This window comes from Eurosta solidaginis, chromosome 4, assembly GCF_040869045.1.
Source record: "Eurosta solidaginis isolate ZX-2024a chromosome 4, ASM4086904v1, whole genome shotgun sequence".
NCBI classification, from domain to species: Eukaryota; Metazoa; Arthropoda; class Insecta; order Diptera; family Tephritidae; genus Eurosta; species Eurosta solidaginis.
Window position 1 is genome coordinate 110962517 of NC_090322.1, and position 15345 is coordinate 110977861.

At 36.8% G+C, this 15345-nt stretch overlaps 1 protein-coding gene across 13 annotated transcripts in view; it reads left to right on the top strand.

Annotated features, from left to right (window-relative positions):
• moody (G-protein coupled receptor moody) overlaps positions 1-15345 on the top strand; it is a 133502-nt gene that overhangs the window by 69367 nt on the left and 48790 nt on the right. For 7 of the 13 annotated variants that reach the window (XM_067782450.1, XM_067782457.1, XM_067782455.1 and 4 more), the window contains exons 2-3: positions 14012-14070; positions 14547-14687. The exons of 1 other annotated variant lie outside the window; for it this stretch is intronic. In XM_067782450.1, the coding sequence (XP_067638551.1) occupies positions 14012-14070; positions 14547-14687 (200 nt within the window). Of the gene's footprint in view, positions 1-14011; positions 14071-14094; positions 14226-14546; positions 14688-15345 lie in introns of those variants that run through there. 5 more of the 13 variants (XM_067782456.1, XM_067782460.1, XM_067782462.1 and 2 more) reach the window with 2 other exon arrangements.

Consider the following 15345-nt stretch of genomic DNA (forward strand, 5'->3'; position numbering starts at 1 on the left):
TGGATCGAAAACAAAATTTTGTTCGGATAAATAAAACCAATAAAGCAATAAGAGCTATAGTTTAGTTGATAGAAGGCTATCGATTGGTATAAAAAATCTTCTAAACAATATGTAACTCCATTGTCTTCGCTGAAGTTGAAGAAAACTTCACAAGCGCTTTTGAGTTTTGTATGTACATATAAAGAATTATTGGCTGGATCTAATGTTCCTAGGCTTAAATTCATTCATCTTCATTCGCACATTTAATGTGCTTATACATATGGGGTATTCCATCCCATTTCGACCAATTTTGAACCCGACCCCTTTAGAATTGGCTGAAAGTTTTTCTTCTTTTTCTAGCTTACGAAAGACGTTTTCAGAATTTTTTCAAATTTTTTCATCCGACTCAAAAAAAGTTATGAATTTTTAAAAAAACACCGTTTTTGTTTTCAAAATGCTATAAATTTTTCAAAAATTGACAGTTTGGGATCTTTTTTTTTTAATTTTTTTTAAATGTACTTTTCGGAAAAAATACAAAAAAATTTTTAAAGTTTTTTTTTAATTTTTCAGTTTTTCGAGATTTTTCGAATTTCGCCATTTTTTTTTCTCATAAAAAACTTCAATCAATTCTGCAATCATCCCCACTAATCCCGGAGTGGGCCAATTTTTTTAAATTTAAATATATAAATAAATATCATTTTAATCGTAGATTACCATAATATATAAAGAGAAGAATACTTAAAAATCATTTTCTTACATTTTTTTGTTATATAAATAAAATTGATAAAAAAAAATTTTATTATTTTTGTAATTTTTTTTTTCAATTAAATAAAAAAAATATAAAAAAAATCGGCCCACTACGGGATTAGTGGGGATAATTGCAGAATTGATTAAAGTTTTTTATGAGAAAAAAAATGGCGAAACCCGAAAAATCTCGAAAAACTGAAAAATTAAAAAAAAAACTTTAAAAATTTGTTTGTATTTTTTCCGAAAAGTACATTTAAAAACAAATTAAAAAAAAAAAAGATCCCGAACGGTAAATTTTTGAAAAAGTTATAGCATTTTGAAAACAAAAACGGTGTTTTTTTTTAAATTCATAACTTTTTTTGGGTTGGATTTGAAAAAATTCTGAAAAACGTCTTTCGTAAGCTAGAAAAAGAAGAAAAACTTTCAGCCAATTCTAAAGGGGTCGGGTTCAAAATTGGTCGAATTGGGATGGAATACCCCATATGTATAATAATGTATTTGAGCAAGCTTATTCTTTGTTGTGCGAGTGGTATTCTTTATTTGAAATTGACCCCTTTAAATTACTTAATTGACATTAATTTAAAACTGAGCCATATTGCTCGACCTCTAGTTAAACACCATCAAGACAATAAATGCATTTCGTAAGCACGTCTCTGTATATATATTATATGCTTACAATTATTATCTACATATATTTGAAATTTTCTTTTTTAATACAAATTTCGCCTAAATGTATCTTTATACATTATTTGAAAATCTCCAACTTGAATGAAAGTTTTGGATTACACCGTGTGACACCAAAAAATACCTGGGAAGTCATATCATTTTTATTATAGATCTCGAAGATCTATGAACGACTACATAAAAGATTTTCCCCGGACACCCCCAAAATCATACCTTTGGACCAATAACTTTGTTGTCTATAAGCCGATTTTTAATTTCTCTCCGGAAAATAATTATGAGTTCAATGGACACTAATTTTCTTTTAAATGTTAAAAACTCACTGTGTTATTAAAATTGCAGTGAAAACCAATTAATAAAAAATAATAAAAACATTTTATCAAAACGACGAGAGAAATGTTACTTGGCCCACTTTGCAGATTAATATGGCGAAATAAAAAAAATGGTCTGCTGGGTGAATACACACAAACGTCCACGCATATCCTAAAAAGTATGTATGCCATTTTAAAGAATGAAGTTTTATCTGTCCAATCGGGCAAAAGGATAAGTTAAAGTAGGTAACTGCATAAGTTACAGTCAGTCATTTTAGTCTGCAAAGAGTGATTCTAAATTTAGACCATAATGGGCAAAGTAAACATTTCTTAGTAATTTTGAAAAAATTTAGTATTTTTTTCAAAGTCGATTTTTATTAAAATTTTAATAACTCAGTCAGTTCTGAGCATATATGTACATATAAGGAATTGTTAACTCATTGAGATCATAATTAATTTCCAGTTTTTATGCAATGGAGTCTTCTTAAGATTTAGTATATACAGATGGATTAAAGTACGAGAAACCCGAAAAAAAGTGTTCATTGGGAAAATTTTGCAGTTGTGTTATGTTTTCCTAGTTGATATATATGTCCTTGGAAATGGGTTATAGTTAAGAAAGTTATAGGCTCACAAGGATTCAAAGGTACGAAAAGCTGATTTTCTCCCGTAGCTAACGATTTTGGGGGCTTACGGGGAAAATATTGTATGACATTCGAGAACTACTAGAAAAATGGTATGATTTCCCAATTATTTTCACTTTTGTCTTTTTTGAAACACTGAGTAATAGAAAAATCAAAACTGATATTTAAATATTCACAACATTCATTCAACATTTCTGTAAATGTTTTTATACTCAGCGTGCTTTGCACACAGAGTATATTAACTTTGATTGGATAACGATTGGTTGTACAGGTATAAAGGAATCGAGATAGATATAGACTTCCATATGTCAAAATCATCAGTGTCGAAAAAAATTTGATTGAGCTATGTCCGTCCGTCCGCCCGTCCGTTAACACGATAACTTGAGTAAATATTGAGATATCTTCACCAAATTTGGTACACGAGCTTATCTGGACCCAGAGTGGTATTGAAAATGAGCGAAATCTGATGATAACCACGCCCACTTTTTATATATATTACATTTTGGAAAACACAAAAAATCTGATTATTTAGTAAATAATACACCTAGAATGTTGAAATTTGACATGTGGACTGACATTGAGACTCTTGATAAAAATTTGAAAAAATTTGTTTAAATGGGCGTGGCACCGCCCACTTGTGATAAAATCAATTTTACAATTATTAATCATAAATCAAAAATCGTTAAATATATCGTAAAAAAATTCGGCAGAAAGGTTGCCTTTACTATAAGGAATGCTTCGAAGAAAAATTAACGAAATCGGTTAAGAACCACGCCCACTTTTATATAAAAGATTTTTAAAAGAGCTTTATATCAATGATATTTCATTTCCCAAGTGGAAATAAATAGGAAAAACTTCAAATTTTAAAAAATGGGCGTGGCACCGCCCCTTTTATGACTAAGCAATTCTCTATGTTTCGGGAGCCATAAATCGAAGAAAACTTAACGGATCGTAATACAATTGGGTGCACAGATTTTCCCTATAGCAAGAAATATTTCTAGAAAAAATGGACGACATCGGTTAAAGACCACGCCCACTTTTATATAAAAGATTAGAATAATAAGCTATAACTTAGCAAAAAATAATTTTGAATCAATGATATTTCACTTATCAAGATTTATTGTAAGAGGAAATGAGGAGAAATTTTTTTAAACGGGCGGTGCCACGTTGTTGCGGGGCAGTATGGACCCGGGGAAGTCGGCGTGTGCGTCACAAATAAAAGAAATAAGAATTAATCTCGGTTATCAAAGTTTACTCACTATATAAACACAATAGACATTAATTGATGTGTTGGTTATAGGAAAGAATTAATTACATGCACAATTCACAATTTACATGGCAAATTATGAAAATGATTAATTGTAAATATTAATTAAATTTAAAAGCGATTAATTGTAATTTATTTTTATTATATTGAAACATGGCCTTTATTAAGTGTAGGCGTTTATGCTTCTTCTATGACAGTATAAACAATAATAATCTTCAAAAGTTTAATTCCCCAAAATTCCCGATCTACCTCATCATCTGATTGACCTCACAGTTGTATTTTCTTGTAAGTGTTACCAGATCCCTTACACAAATAATTAAAAGTGTAAAATGTGAAAACTGATTAGATTACTCACCTGTGGGATGGTTGTTGGCGCTCGAACGTTCGAAAAAAGAAGAAAAAGTCAAATCGCGAAAAAGTCCGCGACACCTGCCGATAGCTAACTTTCGTCGAGTTTTTCCCCTTCGAAGTTAGGCTCGGCAGGTGTTAGCCGTTACCGGTAATAATAAGATAACTAATGCGCGCGTTAGGGTGGTCCGAAATATTTAGGCTGGTGGTCTAAACGCACCTGTTATGTAGAAAAGTAATTTATCTGAAATTAAATGTGCAATCGAAGCTCACGCTGAGAATATAATGCTCGGTTACACCCGAACTTAGACACTTCTACTTGTTTGATATAACTTACATAATAAATGGGTATAAAGACTTTCAATATTAAATCAATTCTAATTTCCTCAATAATCTTTTTGTAAGGGTTGAGACAGAATTAGGAAATAAAAATTCATGCAATATGCATGCATGCAAAATTTTAAGATTTGCGTTGTTTACATAGTTGCCAATATTAAATTTGATTGTAGCATACCACATACAGCCAATAGGAGACCTTGTGAATTTCCTAATGTTTGTTAATGATTTAATTTTAAATACAAAACTCAAATATATTGTTTTTTTATAAACTTAACTTAACTTTAACAATACAAACAAATTTTGATCTTGATTGTTTCCTAGAGATATAACTTCAAAAAAAATATCAATACCGGTAGTCATTTAAAATACTCGGATCAAAGTATCGATGCTTGTACCTACTCATACTCAGTGAAAGGTATACTCGACCCAAATGAGTACTTCGGAACTTTTACCAAAAGTGTAGAAACTTTATTTTAATATAGATGGGGTATTTTAGATTTAGTAGCTAACAATTAAGGAATTTTTGGGGCAATCCCGCAAAGTGACCTGCACATATTTTGTAAGGGAGTGAATACTCTTCACCTACTTTAAGCGTTAATAGTAGAAAATTAAGTCTTCAAAAATTAGGCAAACACTAAGACTGGTCAAAATAAACTTCACAACTTTTTATATGCTCCCTCAATATGCAGGAGGAAAACTAGATGGCTGGAAAAACTACCAGATCTGTAAGAATTCGTAAGGAAGATGATGATGAAGCAGCGACTGGATTCCATGAATCTTGTACAATTTAAAATTTTGGCACGTATATTACCTTTCAAAAAACATCCCCGAAAATTATAATTCGCGTTTTCGTGGACTACGAACTCGTGAAAAATTTTTAGATTTCAATTATTGCGAACATTTCATTTAGGTTTTTGACGAAAATTTGAACACGGGAGTCAAACTTTAGAGTAAAAAATTTGAAAACTCGATGCGCATGGTCTTTTACTAAACTGACCACCGCGTTCTTAGCTTAAAGGCTGAACACATTTTGATGCAGCAGTGTGCACTGACAATGAGTTGATTGCATGTGTATGAATGCAAACGCATGCAATCTACTCAGCTGACAATGCACGATGCTGCATCGAGAATCTTATGTGTTCAGGCCTTTAGCTTAGCCGCAACTGGCATAGTTTTCCCTTTTTTTTTTTGTTTAATCATCGCTCGTCGTTATGAGGAAGATTTGGCTACAAGCGCCACTACATATTTAATTCCAAAGATGGGGATAGTGCATTAATGCACCAGCCTTCTCTCACGGTTGAGCGGTAATGCAAAAAATATCACCCTCACTCAACTGTAGTGAAAGTGAAGCTGAAACTTTGTTTACTGAAGTTTTAAGAGCTGGTAGTGAAAATATTTTTAGTTTCAGCTTAGTGCACAAACATTTTTCTGCACTCATTTGAATGGAGAGATAGAAAGCTTCCAATAATGATATTTTTTGTTTTTCACTGAGTGGTACATAGCGAAAAAATTAAATTACTGCAATGAACTTTTTTAGTCGTAGTGGATATTACTATAGTAAAAAAAAATAAAAATGCGCACTCAATTTTTTCCAATATAGGGTAATGCTAATGAAAGTGTAATGCAATCAAAATTTAGTGCACTACCTCCAACTATGTTAAATTTCTATTTTGCGTCATAAACCTAATCCACTTTCAAAGTTTCATCACTTTATCAGTATTTGTTAATGCATTATGTAAATGGGCATTTGGCAGTGCTGGAAAAGCTTCTAACTCCATCCAAAAAAATTTCACAGTAGAACGGAAAAACTGAATTGGATGAAAACGTCACTTATGCAATTGCATATTTTTAAGCAAAAAAGATAGAGTTATGGTTCCAAAGTGAAAAATGTATGTTGTTAATACAGATTTTTTTTTTTTATAAAGAAGCATTCTATGAAATATCATTCAAGTTGGCTCAATTATTACTTATTAATTTGCCATTCAATAATTCTTAATGTTCTAAATATTTTTTTTTTCTGCATTTACTATGGGAAAATTGAAGAAAAGAATTAGCATGAAGCTCAGAAAAAAATTTAAGGCGCGATAACCTCCGCAGTGATTTTAGGCCGAGCTTCTATTTCAATTTGCGTCGCGCGCCTTTTAGTTTTTCCTACAAATTGGCGGGACGGGACCTATTTATTTTATACCGACTTCGAACTGCATCTGCAAGGCAGATGAGTTCAGTACGAACAGCTTAGTATTTGCTTCTAAATGAATTTTATCAATAATGTATATTGAACGATTTGCCGTCATCCCTTGTCAAATTTGGTTTCGAGACAAACCGGTTTCGGCGTTGTGCCATCATCAGTGTCGATTTTCGTTCTGATCTGTTGTTTTCGTTTGTACATGAGCAGGTATTGTCAAAATTGATACTTGTGTATATATGTGTGTATGTGCTATGTGTTCATTCAGAACCGAGGGTGGTTTTTACTGATCGATTTGTTGTTTTGGTGCGTTAATTGTTTTGTGTTTGTCTGATGTACCTGTGTGATTACTTTGTTTCTTGTAAACAAGTTTTAAAGGCTCGAATATTGTGTCAGAAATTGTGTTTATTTGTTCGTTTATTATTCTCCGTCGAATATTTTCTGTTTGTAGATTTACTTTTATCAATAACCCTGTATCAAACTTAAGATATTTTAAGTACTTAGCATCATTATGAATAGCCATTGTTGTTGTTCTTGTTGTAGCAATGCTTCGCCCCACCTAAGAGCTGCGACCGATCACAAATTTTCATCAATATCCTCTAACGGGGGTCCAAGGAAACTTGCTGTTTCAACAGGGGTGAACCATAATGAAAGGGGTGTTAGAGGCGTTGTTTCCACATTACAATTAAAGAGATGGTTGGTGTCATGTGAGGACACATTGCAAGCGGGGCATACATTTTGTATGTCGGGGTTGATTCTGGGTATGTAAGAGTTTAACCTGTTACAGTATGCAGAACGAAGTTGAGCCAGAGTGACTCGCGTTTCCCTGGGGAGTATGCGTTCCTCTTCCGCAAGTTTTGGGTACTGTTTTTTGAGTACTGGATTCACCGGGCAATTCCTGTTTGTGGAGTTCACCAAGGACCTGCTTGTGTTTTTTTTTTTGCTTCATACGGCTGAGTTGTCAGGTGCCGTATTTCCTCAAAATGCTTACGGAGATGACTCCTTAAGTCCCTAGGCGGTGTTGGCTCATCAATCAGATGTCTTTTGGGATGTCCAGGTTTCTGGGTATTCAACAGGAACTGTGTGGTTAGCATCTCGTTTTTCTCCCTGATGGGGAGTATTCTCGCCTCATTATGTAGATGGTATTCTGGGTAAATAAGAAGGCAGCCCGTGGCGGTTCTGAGAGAAGTATTTTGGCAGGCCTGTAGCTTATTCCAGTGGGTAATTTTTAGGTTTGGCGACCATATAGGGGACGCGTAGCATGCAATCGGCTGGCCAATTGCTTTGTATGTGGTAATGAACGTTTCTTTGTCTTTTCCCCAAACACTGCCAGCAAGGGATTTGAGGATGTTATTACGGCTCTGGATTTTCGGTACAATTGCGGCTGCGTGCTCACCAAAATGCAGATCCTGATCAAACGTCACACCCAATATTTTGTGGTGTAGGACAGTCGGTAGCGTAGTGCCATCAACGCGGATGTTCAAAATGGTAGTCGGTGATAATACCAGGTTTCGCGAGGCGAAAAAACTGGAGAGATCAGGGAGGTAGCCGTTTATTCTGTTGCAAAGCTCATCGATCTTTGGGCCTTCTGGTGGCGAAGGTAGCTTAGATATGTAGAAATTAAACAAAAGTGGGGATAGGACACCACCCTGTCGCACCCCCTGTTTAATTCTTCTTGGTTTTGATGCTTATTTCTAAATTGCACCGATGCCTGCCGACCACCCAGATAATTTGCGGTCCACCTTTTAAGGCATGGGGAAGGGTAAACCCTTCCAGGTCTTGCAGTAACGTGCCATGGTTGACCGTATCAAAAGCTTTTGATTGGTCTAGCGCAACGAGTACTGTTCTATGGTGGGGCTTCTGATTTAAACCGCATTTTATCTGGGTGCTGATGGCATTTAGCGCGGTGGTGGAGCTATGGAGTTTTCTGAAGTCATGCTGATGGCAGGCTAGCTGCAAATTTGCTTTGAAGTAGGGGAGCAAAATGGCTTCAATCGTCTTGGCTACTGGCGATAGAAGAGATATCGGGCGATACGACTCTCCTATGTTAGCTGGTTTCCCATGCTTTAGTAGCGGGACCATCTTGGCCATTTTCCATTTTTCGGGTATGACAAAGGTGGAAAGAGACAGGTTGAAGACATGTGCTAAATATTTGAAACCCTCTTTCCCTAGGCTTTTAAGCATCGGCATGGCTATGCCGTCTGGGCCCACTGCTTTGGATGGTTTAGCATGACCGGTGGCATCTTCAACCTCTTTGGCGATGATGGTAATTGGTGACGCTCTGAATTTATGTTTATGTGCGTGTCTGTTGGCCCTCCGTCTATCTTTTTCGACCGTAATATGCATATTATATATTGTCGGCAGAAAGCGCTCGCGCATTTTTGCGCATCCGACAGTACTTTATCGCCAAAGGCGATGGAAACTTTGTCATTGTGCCTAGACGGATTCGATAGGGACTTTACGGTGGACCAAAGTTTACCTACACCGGCAGAGAGATTACAACCGCTTACGTGCTCCTCCCATTCTGCCCGCTTGTGTTCATCCACAAGCAATCTGATGCGTTGGTTTATATCCCTTATTTGGGGTCGCCAGGTTCGAGCTGTCTTATAAAGTCACGTTCTCTCGCTAAACTTTCGGCCTCCGCCGGGAAGTGGGGCCGAATTTCGAGAATTTTATCGGCGGGAATGAAACGAGCCAAGGCGGATTCATGACCTTGCGGAAAGCACGCACCCCTTGGCGGGCATCAGTCGGGATAGGGAGGGCGGCAAAGCGGTTGTCTGTAAAGGATTTGTATTCGTCCCACTTTCCTTTTTTACAGTTAACGAATGTGCGTTTTTCTGTGACGATGAAGTCGGCGGAACGCTCGAGCGAAATAAGTGTAGACAGGTGGTCGGATGCCAATGTTACCATCGGCTGCCAGTTGGCGTAGTTTACGAGTTCTGCGATCACGATTGAAATATCCGGCGAACTGTGACAGCTTCCTACCATACGTGTGGGGGCGTCTTCCTTTATTGTGCAGAACGTCGTTTCTTCTATTTGATCCGCCAACATCTCACCCCTAATCTCCACCCGCAAGTTTGAATGACATAGATCGTGATGGGCATTGAAATCGCCTAAGATAATGCGATTGTTGCCAGTGAGTAAGGCGCTGATATTAGCAAGGTATCCACTGGGGCAACAGGGTGCAGGAGGGATGTAGATGTTGATGATTTCTAGGTTTGCATCGCCTGACCAGACAGATAAGCCTTGATGCTCTAAGACACTGTCCCTGCGGTCGATGTCGGGATAAAATATATGATATTGTTCAGAGTGGTGTATGACAAATGCGAGGCCGCCTCCATTTCCACTCTCGCGATCTTTTCTGTGGACATTATACCCAGAACAGGTCTGCAATGCAGATCTTGCTGTGAGTTTAGTATCTTAAATCGCAGCAATGCGGATGTTGTGCCGCTTCATGAAATCGACTATATCCGTGATCCTCCCAGTTAATCCATTACAGTTTAACTGCAGAATTCTGAAGTGCAGCGGAAAAGACGTCGTCACTCTACGGGTAAATGACGAGTGACTACGCTTGGGTTGTGGAAGGCCAGGACGCAACTGCTGTTGTGGCCCTGGGACTGGACGTCGCTAAGGCGCAGACTACGGTACGTCCTAGAGTGTGAACAGCAAGGAGCCACAAAATATTTATAGAAGTTACGTGGACGTCTGGTTTTGGGATCTAGCCCAGAACAAGCTGTCCGATGCAACCATCCCTTACACGAGACACACTGAACAGAGTATGACCGTCCTAAAAATATTCTTTTCCGGCAGATGCAGCAAAACCATTTCTCAGGACCGTGGTCAGGAGACGGACCCGGATTGGGTTCGATACATTCCCGGAGCAAGAGAATATGGAGCAGTCCCGCTACAAGGAGCTGCTGGGAGGATGACAATTTGTGGGAGGGACGCAACAAATTAAATGGGGTTACATAATAATAAGCATTGTCATTCTACTTTGTTTTGATTTACTCATTCTTTTATTACTTTACTATAATTTTGTTCTTTACAACATCGTATGACTTTTTCTTGAAGTTACAGTTGTTAACCTGCATCCTAAAAGCTTAAATATACTTGCGAAATAATATTGAATTAAAAATTACTACTAGTGTTTGAATGCAACACTGGCAGAAATATACTCGGAGCGCTTGCCAAACACTGCTGAGGGGCGACCCCGCTTAGAAAAATGTTCTTCTAATTGAAAAAACTTGTTGATGTTACTTTACCCGGGGTGTGAACCCAGGATCTTTGGTGTGGTAGGCGGAGCACGCTACCATCACACCACGGCGGCCGCTGAAGCTCAGAAATTGGGTTGAAATTATCAAAGACCCAAATTTACTTCTGGACGCCGATACTGTATCTTGTCAACCTTGTGATAAAAAGATATTTTAAGCCTCTATTTAATACTAATTTCACACAGACGGCTTATTGAATAATAAAGGCAATTTTCTACATTAAGACGCTTATTGAGCTCAATCTTCCCTACAAAATTCGAATCTATTATTATTTCATTAGTAGCTAATCGAATGCCTAATGAAGTAAAAAGCACAATGCAACTCTGTTGGCAGCGTTCCACTTCCGTTTCCGCTTCTTAGTTTTCAAAGCAAATGTCATTGTCTGCATGGCGGAACGATACAAGGTGGCCGCATCGAACAGCTGATTATAACCTTTTTTATTTGATTTGATACATCAACTACCGGCGCAGTACGATTTTGACATTTGTCCATCGAATTTACCAGTACATGGAATTTTTTTTGTTTGTAGGTATGTCACCATGCTCCCACCTTGTATCGTTCCGCCATGATTGTCTGCCTCATCCTTCATACTAATCGAGCAGTTACTTCTGTGTGAAAGCAAAAAATTTACGATTTCATTAGCAGGTGAAATGAGATCATTAAGTTTCTGTGTGAAAACAGTATAAGGTGTTTGTTTTTTAAGCTATTGTGTACTCGGAAATCGCAGCTAACTTAAACACCGACGGCCACAAGACGAATCTTAAATGTAAAATGGTGCAAAATAACTCAAATGTAAGAGAGATAAAGAAAAATTAATTTTATTTTGATATGTGTGAAGCGATGGCAGCAATTAAAATGCGTAGCTTAAGCGGCAATTACCCACCGACGTGTGCCGTACGTACGGACGTTTGTCGTACGAAACACGTTTGACCGAACCTCAAGCCCGTACGAATCAATGTGTGCGTTTGTGTACATATACATAACATATTTGCGTGTGTATTGTTTACAGATAAGCACTGTTGCCATTTCCCATTTTGCATGCATGCTTATGGAAACATCAACTTTTTCCAATTTAATTTTTGATGTTGTAAAAGGCTGGAATTAATATTAAATAAATATAAATAGATTACATATTTATAATCTGCACCTTTACATAATTATTTCGAATTATTTTCACAATTTTTCAAACTTTAATTAGGTGTTTTTGCATAAAACTGCAAACGGTCAAAAATTAGCGCACAAAAGTTTACTAGGCAACTCTGTCTAGTGAGAGAGCGATCAGCTGACACGTTCTTACGGAAAAAATCAAAACTGTTTTGATTTCTACGTTCCGGGCTACGTACGTACGGGCGTTGCATGTCGGTGAGTTTTCGTTTACATTGAACACTCATAAGATAGGTCGTGTCAGCTGACACGTTTTTGGTACGTACGTTCGTCAGTAACTGCCGCATTAAACAGTGAAATATGCAGAGGCTTCGTCCATAAATATACAAGCCAACTCATACCAAACGAGTCTACAATGCGAAAAAATTATTTGGATGACTGCTACGGATACAGGTGGACTCTGTATTGTAAATTTAATGGTTGGTAAGTTATATGAAACGGAAGAAACGCCAACTTCCCAATTGTTCGCCTGCAAGCAGTTACCAAAAACCAATGCGGACAATATCGCTAGATTCGTCAACAATGCCTTAAGGATTTTGTGGTTATACGGTGACATTGATGAGAAAATCTTATTGCTGGTTACAGACGCCGCCGCATACATTTTAAATGCTGGTGAAGTGTTCAGAAGTTTTTATCCAAATCTTATCCATTTAACGTACTTTGCACATGGTATAAATCGTATCGTCGAGGAAATGCGGAAATATTTTCCAAATGTCAAGAAATTCATTTCTTGGGTTAAAAAAATGTTTATAAAAGCCCCGCTTCGTATTGAAAAGTATAGTGAAATACTTGCCAATACTCCACTACCACCACAACCAGTATTGAAGTGATGGGGTACATGGTTGGAAGCAGCATTTTTTATTGCCAACTGAAAACATAAACTTTGAAACATATCAAAGTTAGCAGAAATACTTTCGGGTGGCAGCAACATATTGGAAACCGATATTCAAATTCCCGGCCACTTTTGGAGCAAATGCAAATATTCTCCAGTTACATCTTGTGAAGTTGAGCGTTCTTTATCAGCATATAAGCTTATTTAAACAGATAAGCGTCACAAATTCGCAAATTTAGAAAAAACAATTGTAAGTTGTTGTGGTCTTAACTACAACTAAATTACGAGATTATATGTGTGCCAAATTTCATCCAAGTCCGTCCAGCCGTTCTTACGTTATTGAGTCACAAAGACAAATGTCTGGACCTCCAAATCTTCAACCTCTTTGGCGGTGATGTCAACCGTAGAATGCATAATATATTGTCGGAAGAAAGCGCTCGCGCATTTTATCGCCAAAGGCGATGGAAATTTGAAAATGTTTTCTCATGTGTCGCTTACGTTATTGCTGAGGTATCTTGAAAGGTTAGATGTCCCTTACAATAAAATTGGAAGTCATTTACATATATTACTTACTTACTTAATTGGCGCTTAACCGTTTAAACGGTTATGGCTGTCCAACAAGGCGCGCCAGTCGCTTCTTCTCTCTGCCAACCGGCGCCAACTGGTCACACCAAGGGAGTTTAAATCGTTTTCCACCTTGTCCTTCCAGCGGAGTGGGGGCCGCTCTCTACCTCTACTTTCATAGGCGGGTTCCGATAGAAACACTTTCTTGGCCGGAGCGTCATCTTTCATTCGCATAACAAGGCCCATCCGGCGCTAGCCAGCGCAGCTATGACTAATAGAGATTTCACATTTGACCTGCTGGCGTGTAAAGAAGTTTGGAAAAGTTTTGTGAGAGTGAATTTTGGAAAGTATGCCGCTTAAAATTTACGGGAAGGGCTTGATACATTTAAGTATAATCTCATTTTTGGTTTAGCTATATTGCAACATTAAAAATGATTTGTGGAAGCTTGACAAAATTTTAAGTAATAAAGTATGTTGGATATCACCGGTCATATCCTACACATCGACCAACATATTGGACCAATGTCATGTGTCTTAGAAGACCACGTATAAGACTTTCGACTGCCTTCTTTAAAACAAGTCTAGGCAACAGTTAACTTGATTTCTGTTCGTTGACACTTTTACGGATATATTAAATATGCAAAATTTAATTAAGCCTCTTTTGTATTTCTTTTCTCTACAGATGGATTACTTGATCACCGAAAATAATATAGTGCAAGAGGATGGCTCGAATAAAAGTGGGTACGTCTTTCCTCATTTCATAACGTTCTATATAACATCCCGGAATTAACTGTATTATCTAAACATTAGTTTACTTGCGATTAAGCTTCAGTTAGTTATTTTGGAGTTTTCGAATTGGAGAAAATGGGCCATTTGCAAAAAGTTCGTTTTTGATGGTAATCAGTTAGAAATTGAATGGAAATTTCATGTGATTGCTTTGAAAAAAGCATTGAAATAAAAATATCAAATTGTTGCATAGAGGGAATCGCCATGTGTAAGCTTCAAAAATTGTCGATAATCAAAAAAAAAAAACCTTTTATATGTAAGGATGTAAGAATCCTCAAGCAACTTAAAAAATAAACGTTGAACTATAATTTTCTTGCAAAAGAAATATTCGTTTTTGGTCAATTTTTGAAGTCGGGCAACATTTTGAATTTTAAACTTTTGAAATAATTATTGAATTTAACTAAATTTGGTCTCTGTTTATTTTGTCTTAGGTTCTCTCCTACTTTGTTGATATTCGCTGGCGTAACGACATTTCTTATAATGATCGTGGGTATATTAGGTAACTTTCTTACTGTGGCTGCTTTATACAAATGTCCGAAGGTGCGAAATGTTGCTGCGGCTTTCATTATAAGGTATGAGCATAAGTATAAATAATGAATTCGGGCCAATGCTTTATTGAGCTTTCTCACAACTAACTTCGCACAGACATACCCCGATTAAAAGTTTTAGCCGAAATTTTAAAGATTTTTCTACTACATATGTACATATCGGCCTCTTCTCATAGAAAGGTTATAACTAAAAGTTTTGTTAGCAAGGACATATCTTAGATTTCGGAATTGAAACCTTTTAACAGGGACCTTTTTTAACACTCTTATATTAGCTTCACTTGTATGTTTGTATCTCTCTAGGCTAGGCGCGCAAAGATAGCCATCTAGCAGAAATTATTGAAGATTCGCGGCAGTTGTTAAATTAAATAGCTCTCTACAAAACGAGTTGTGCTTACAAGCGTGGACACACACACTTAGTGGAGAAAAGTGTAGAGATAAAATGGTGTTAATGTAAAGGCTCCATTACTGATACTTAGCATAGACTTGACTTGACTTGGCGTAAACTTAGCAACTTAGCCACGATTATACCCCACTTAGCGCATACAACCTGGCATCATTATCAATAAATATCAATTTGTATGACAAAATATCAAAATGAAATGGAAACGAACAAATGGCATCTCAAAATATAAACGTCACTTAGAACTTACATAGAAAATCAAAATTCAACAGACTTCTAAAG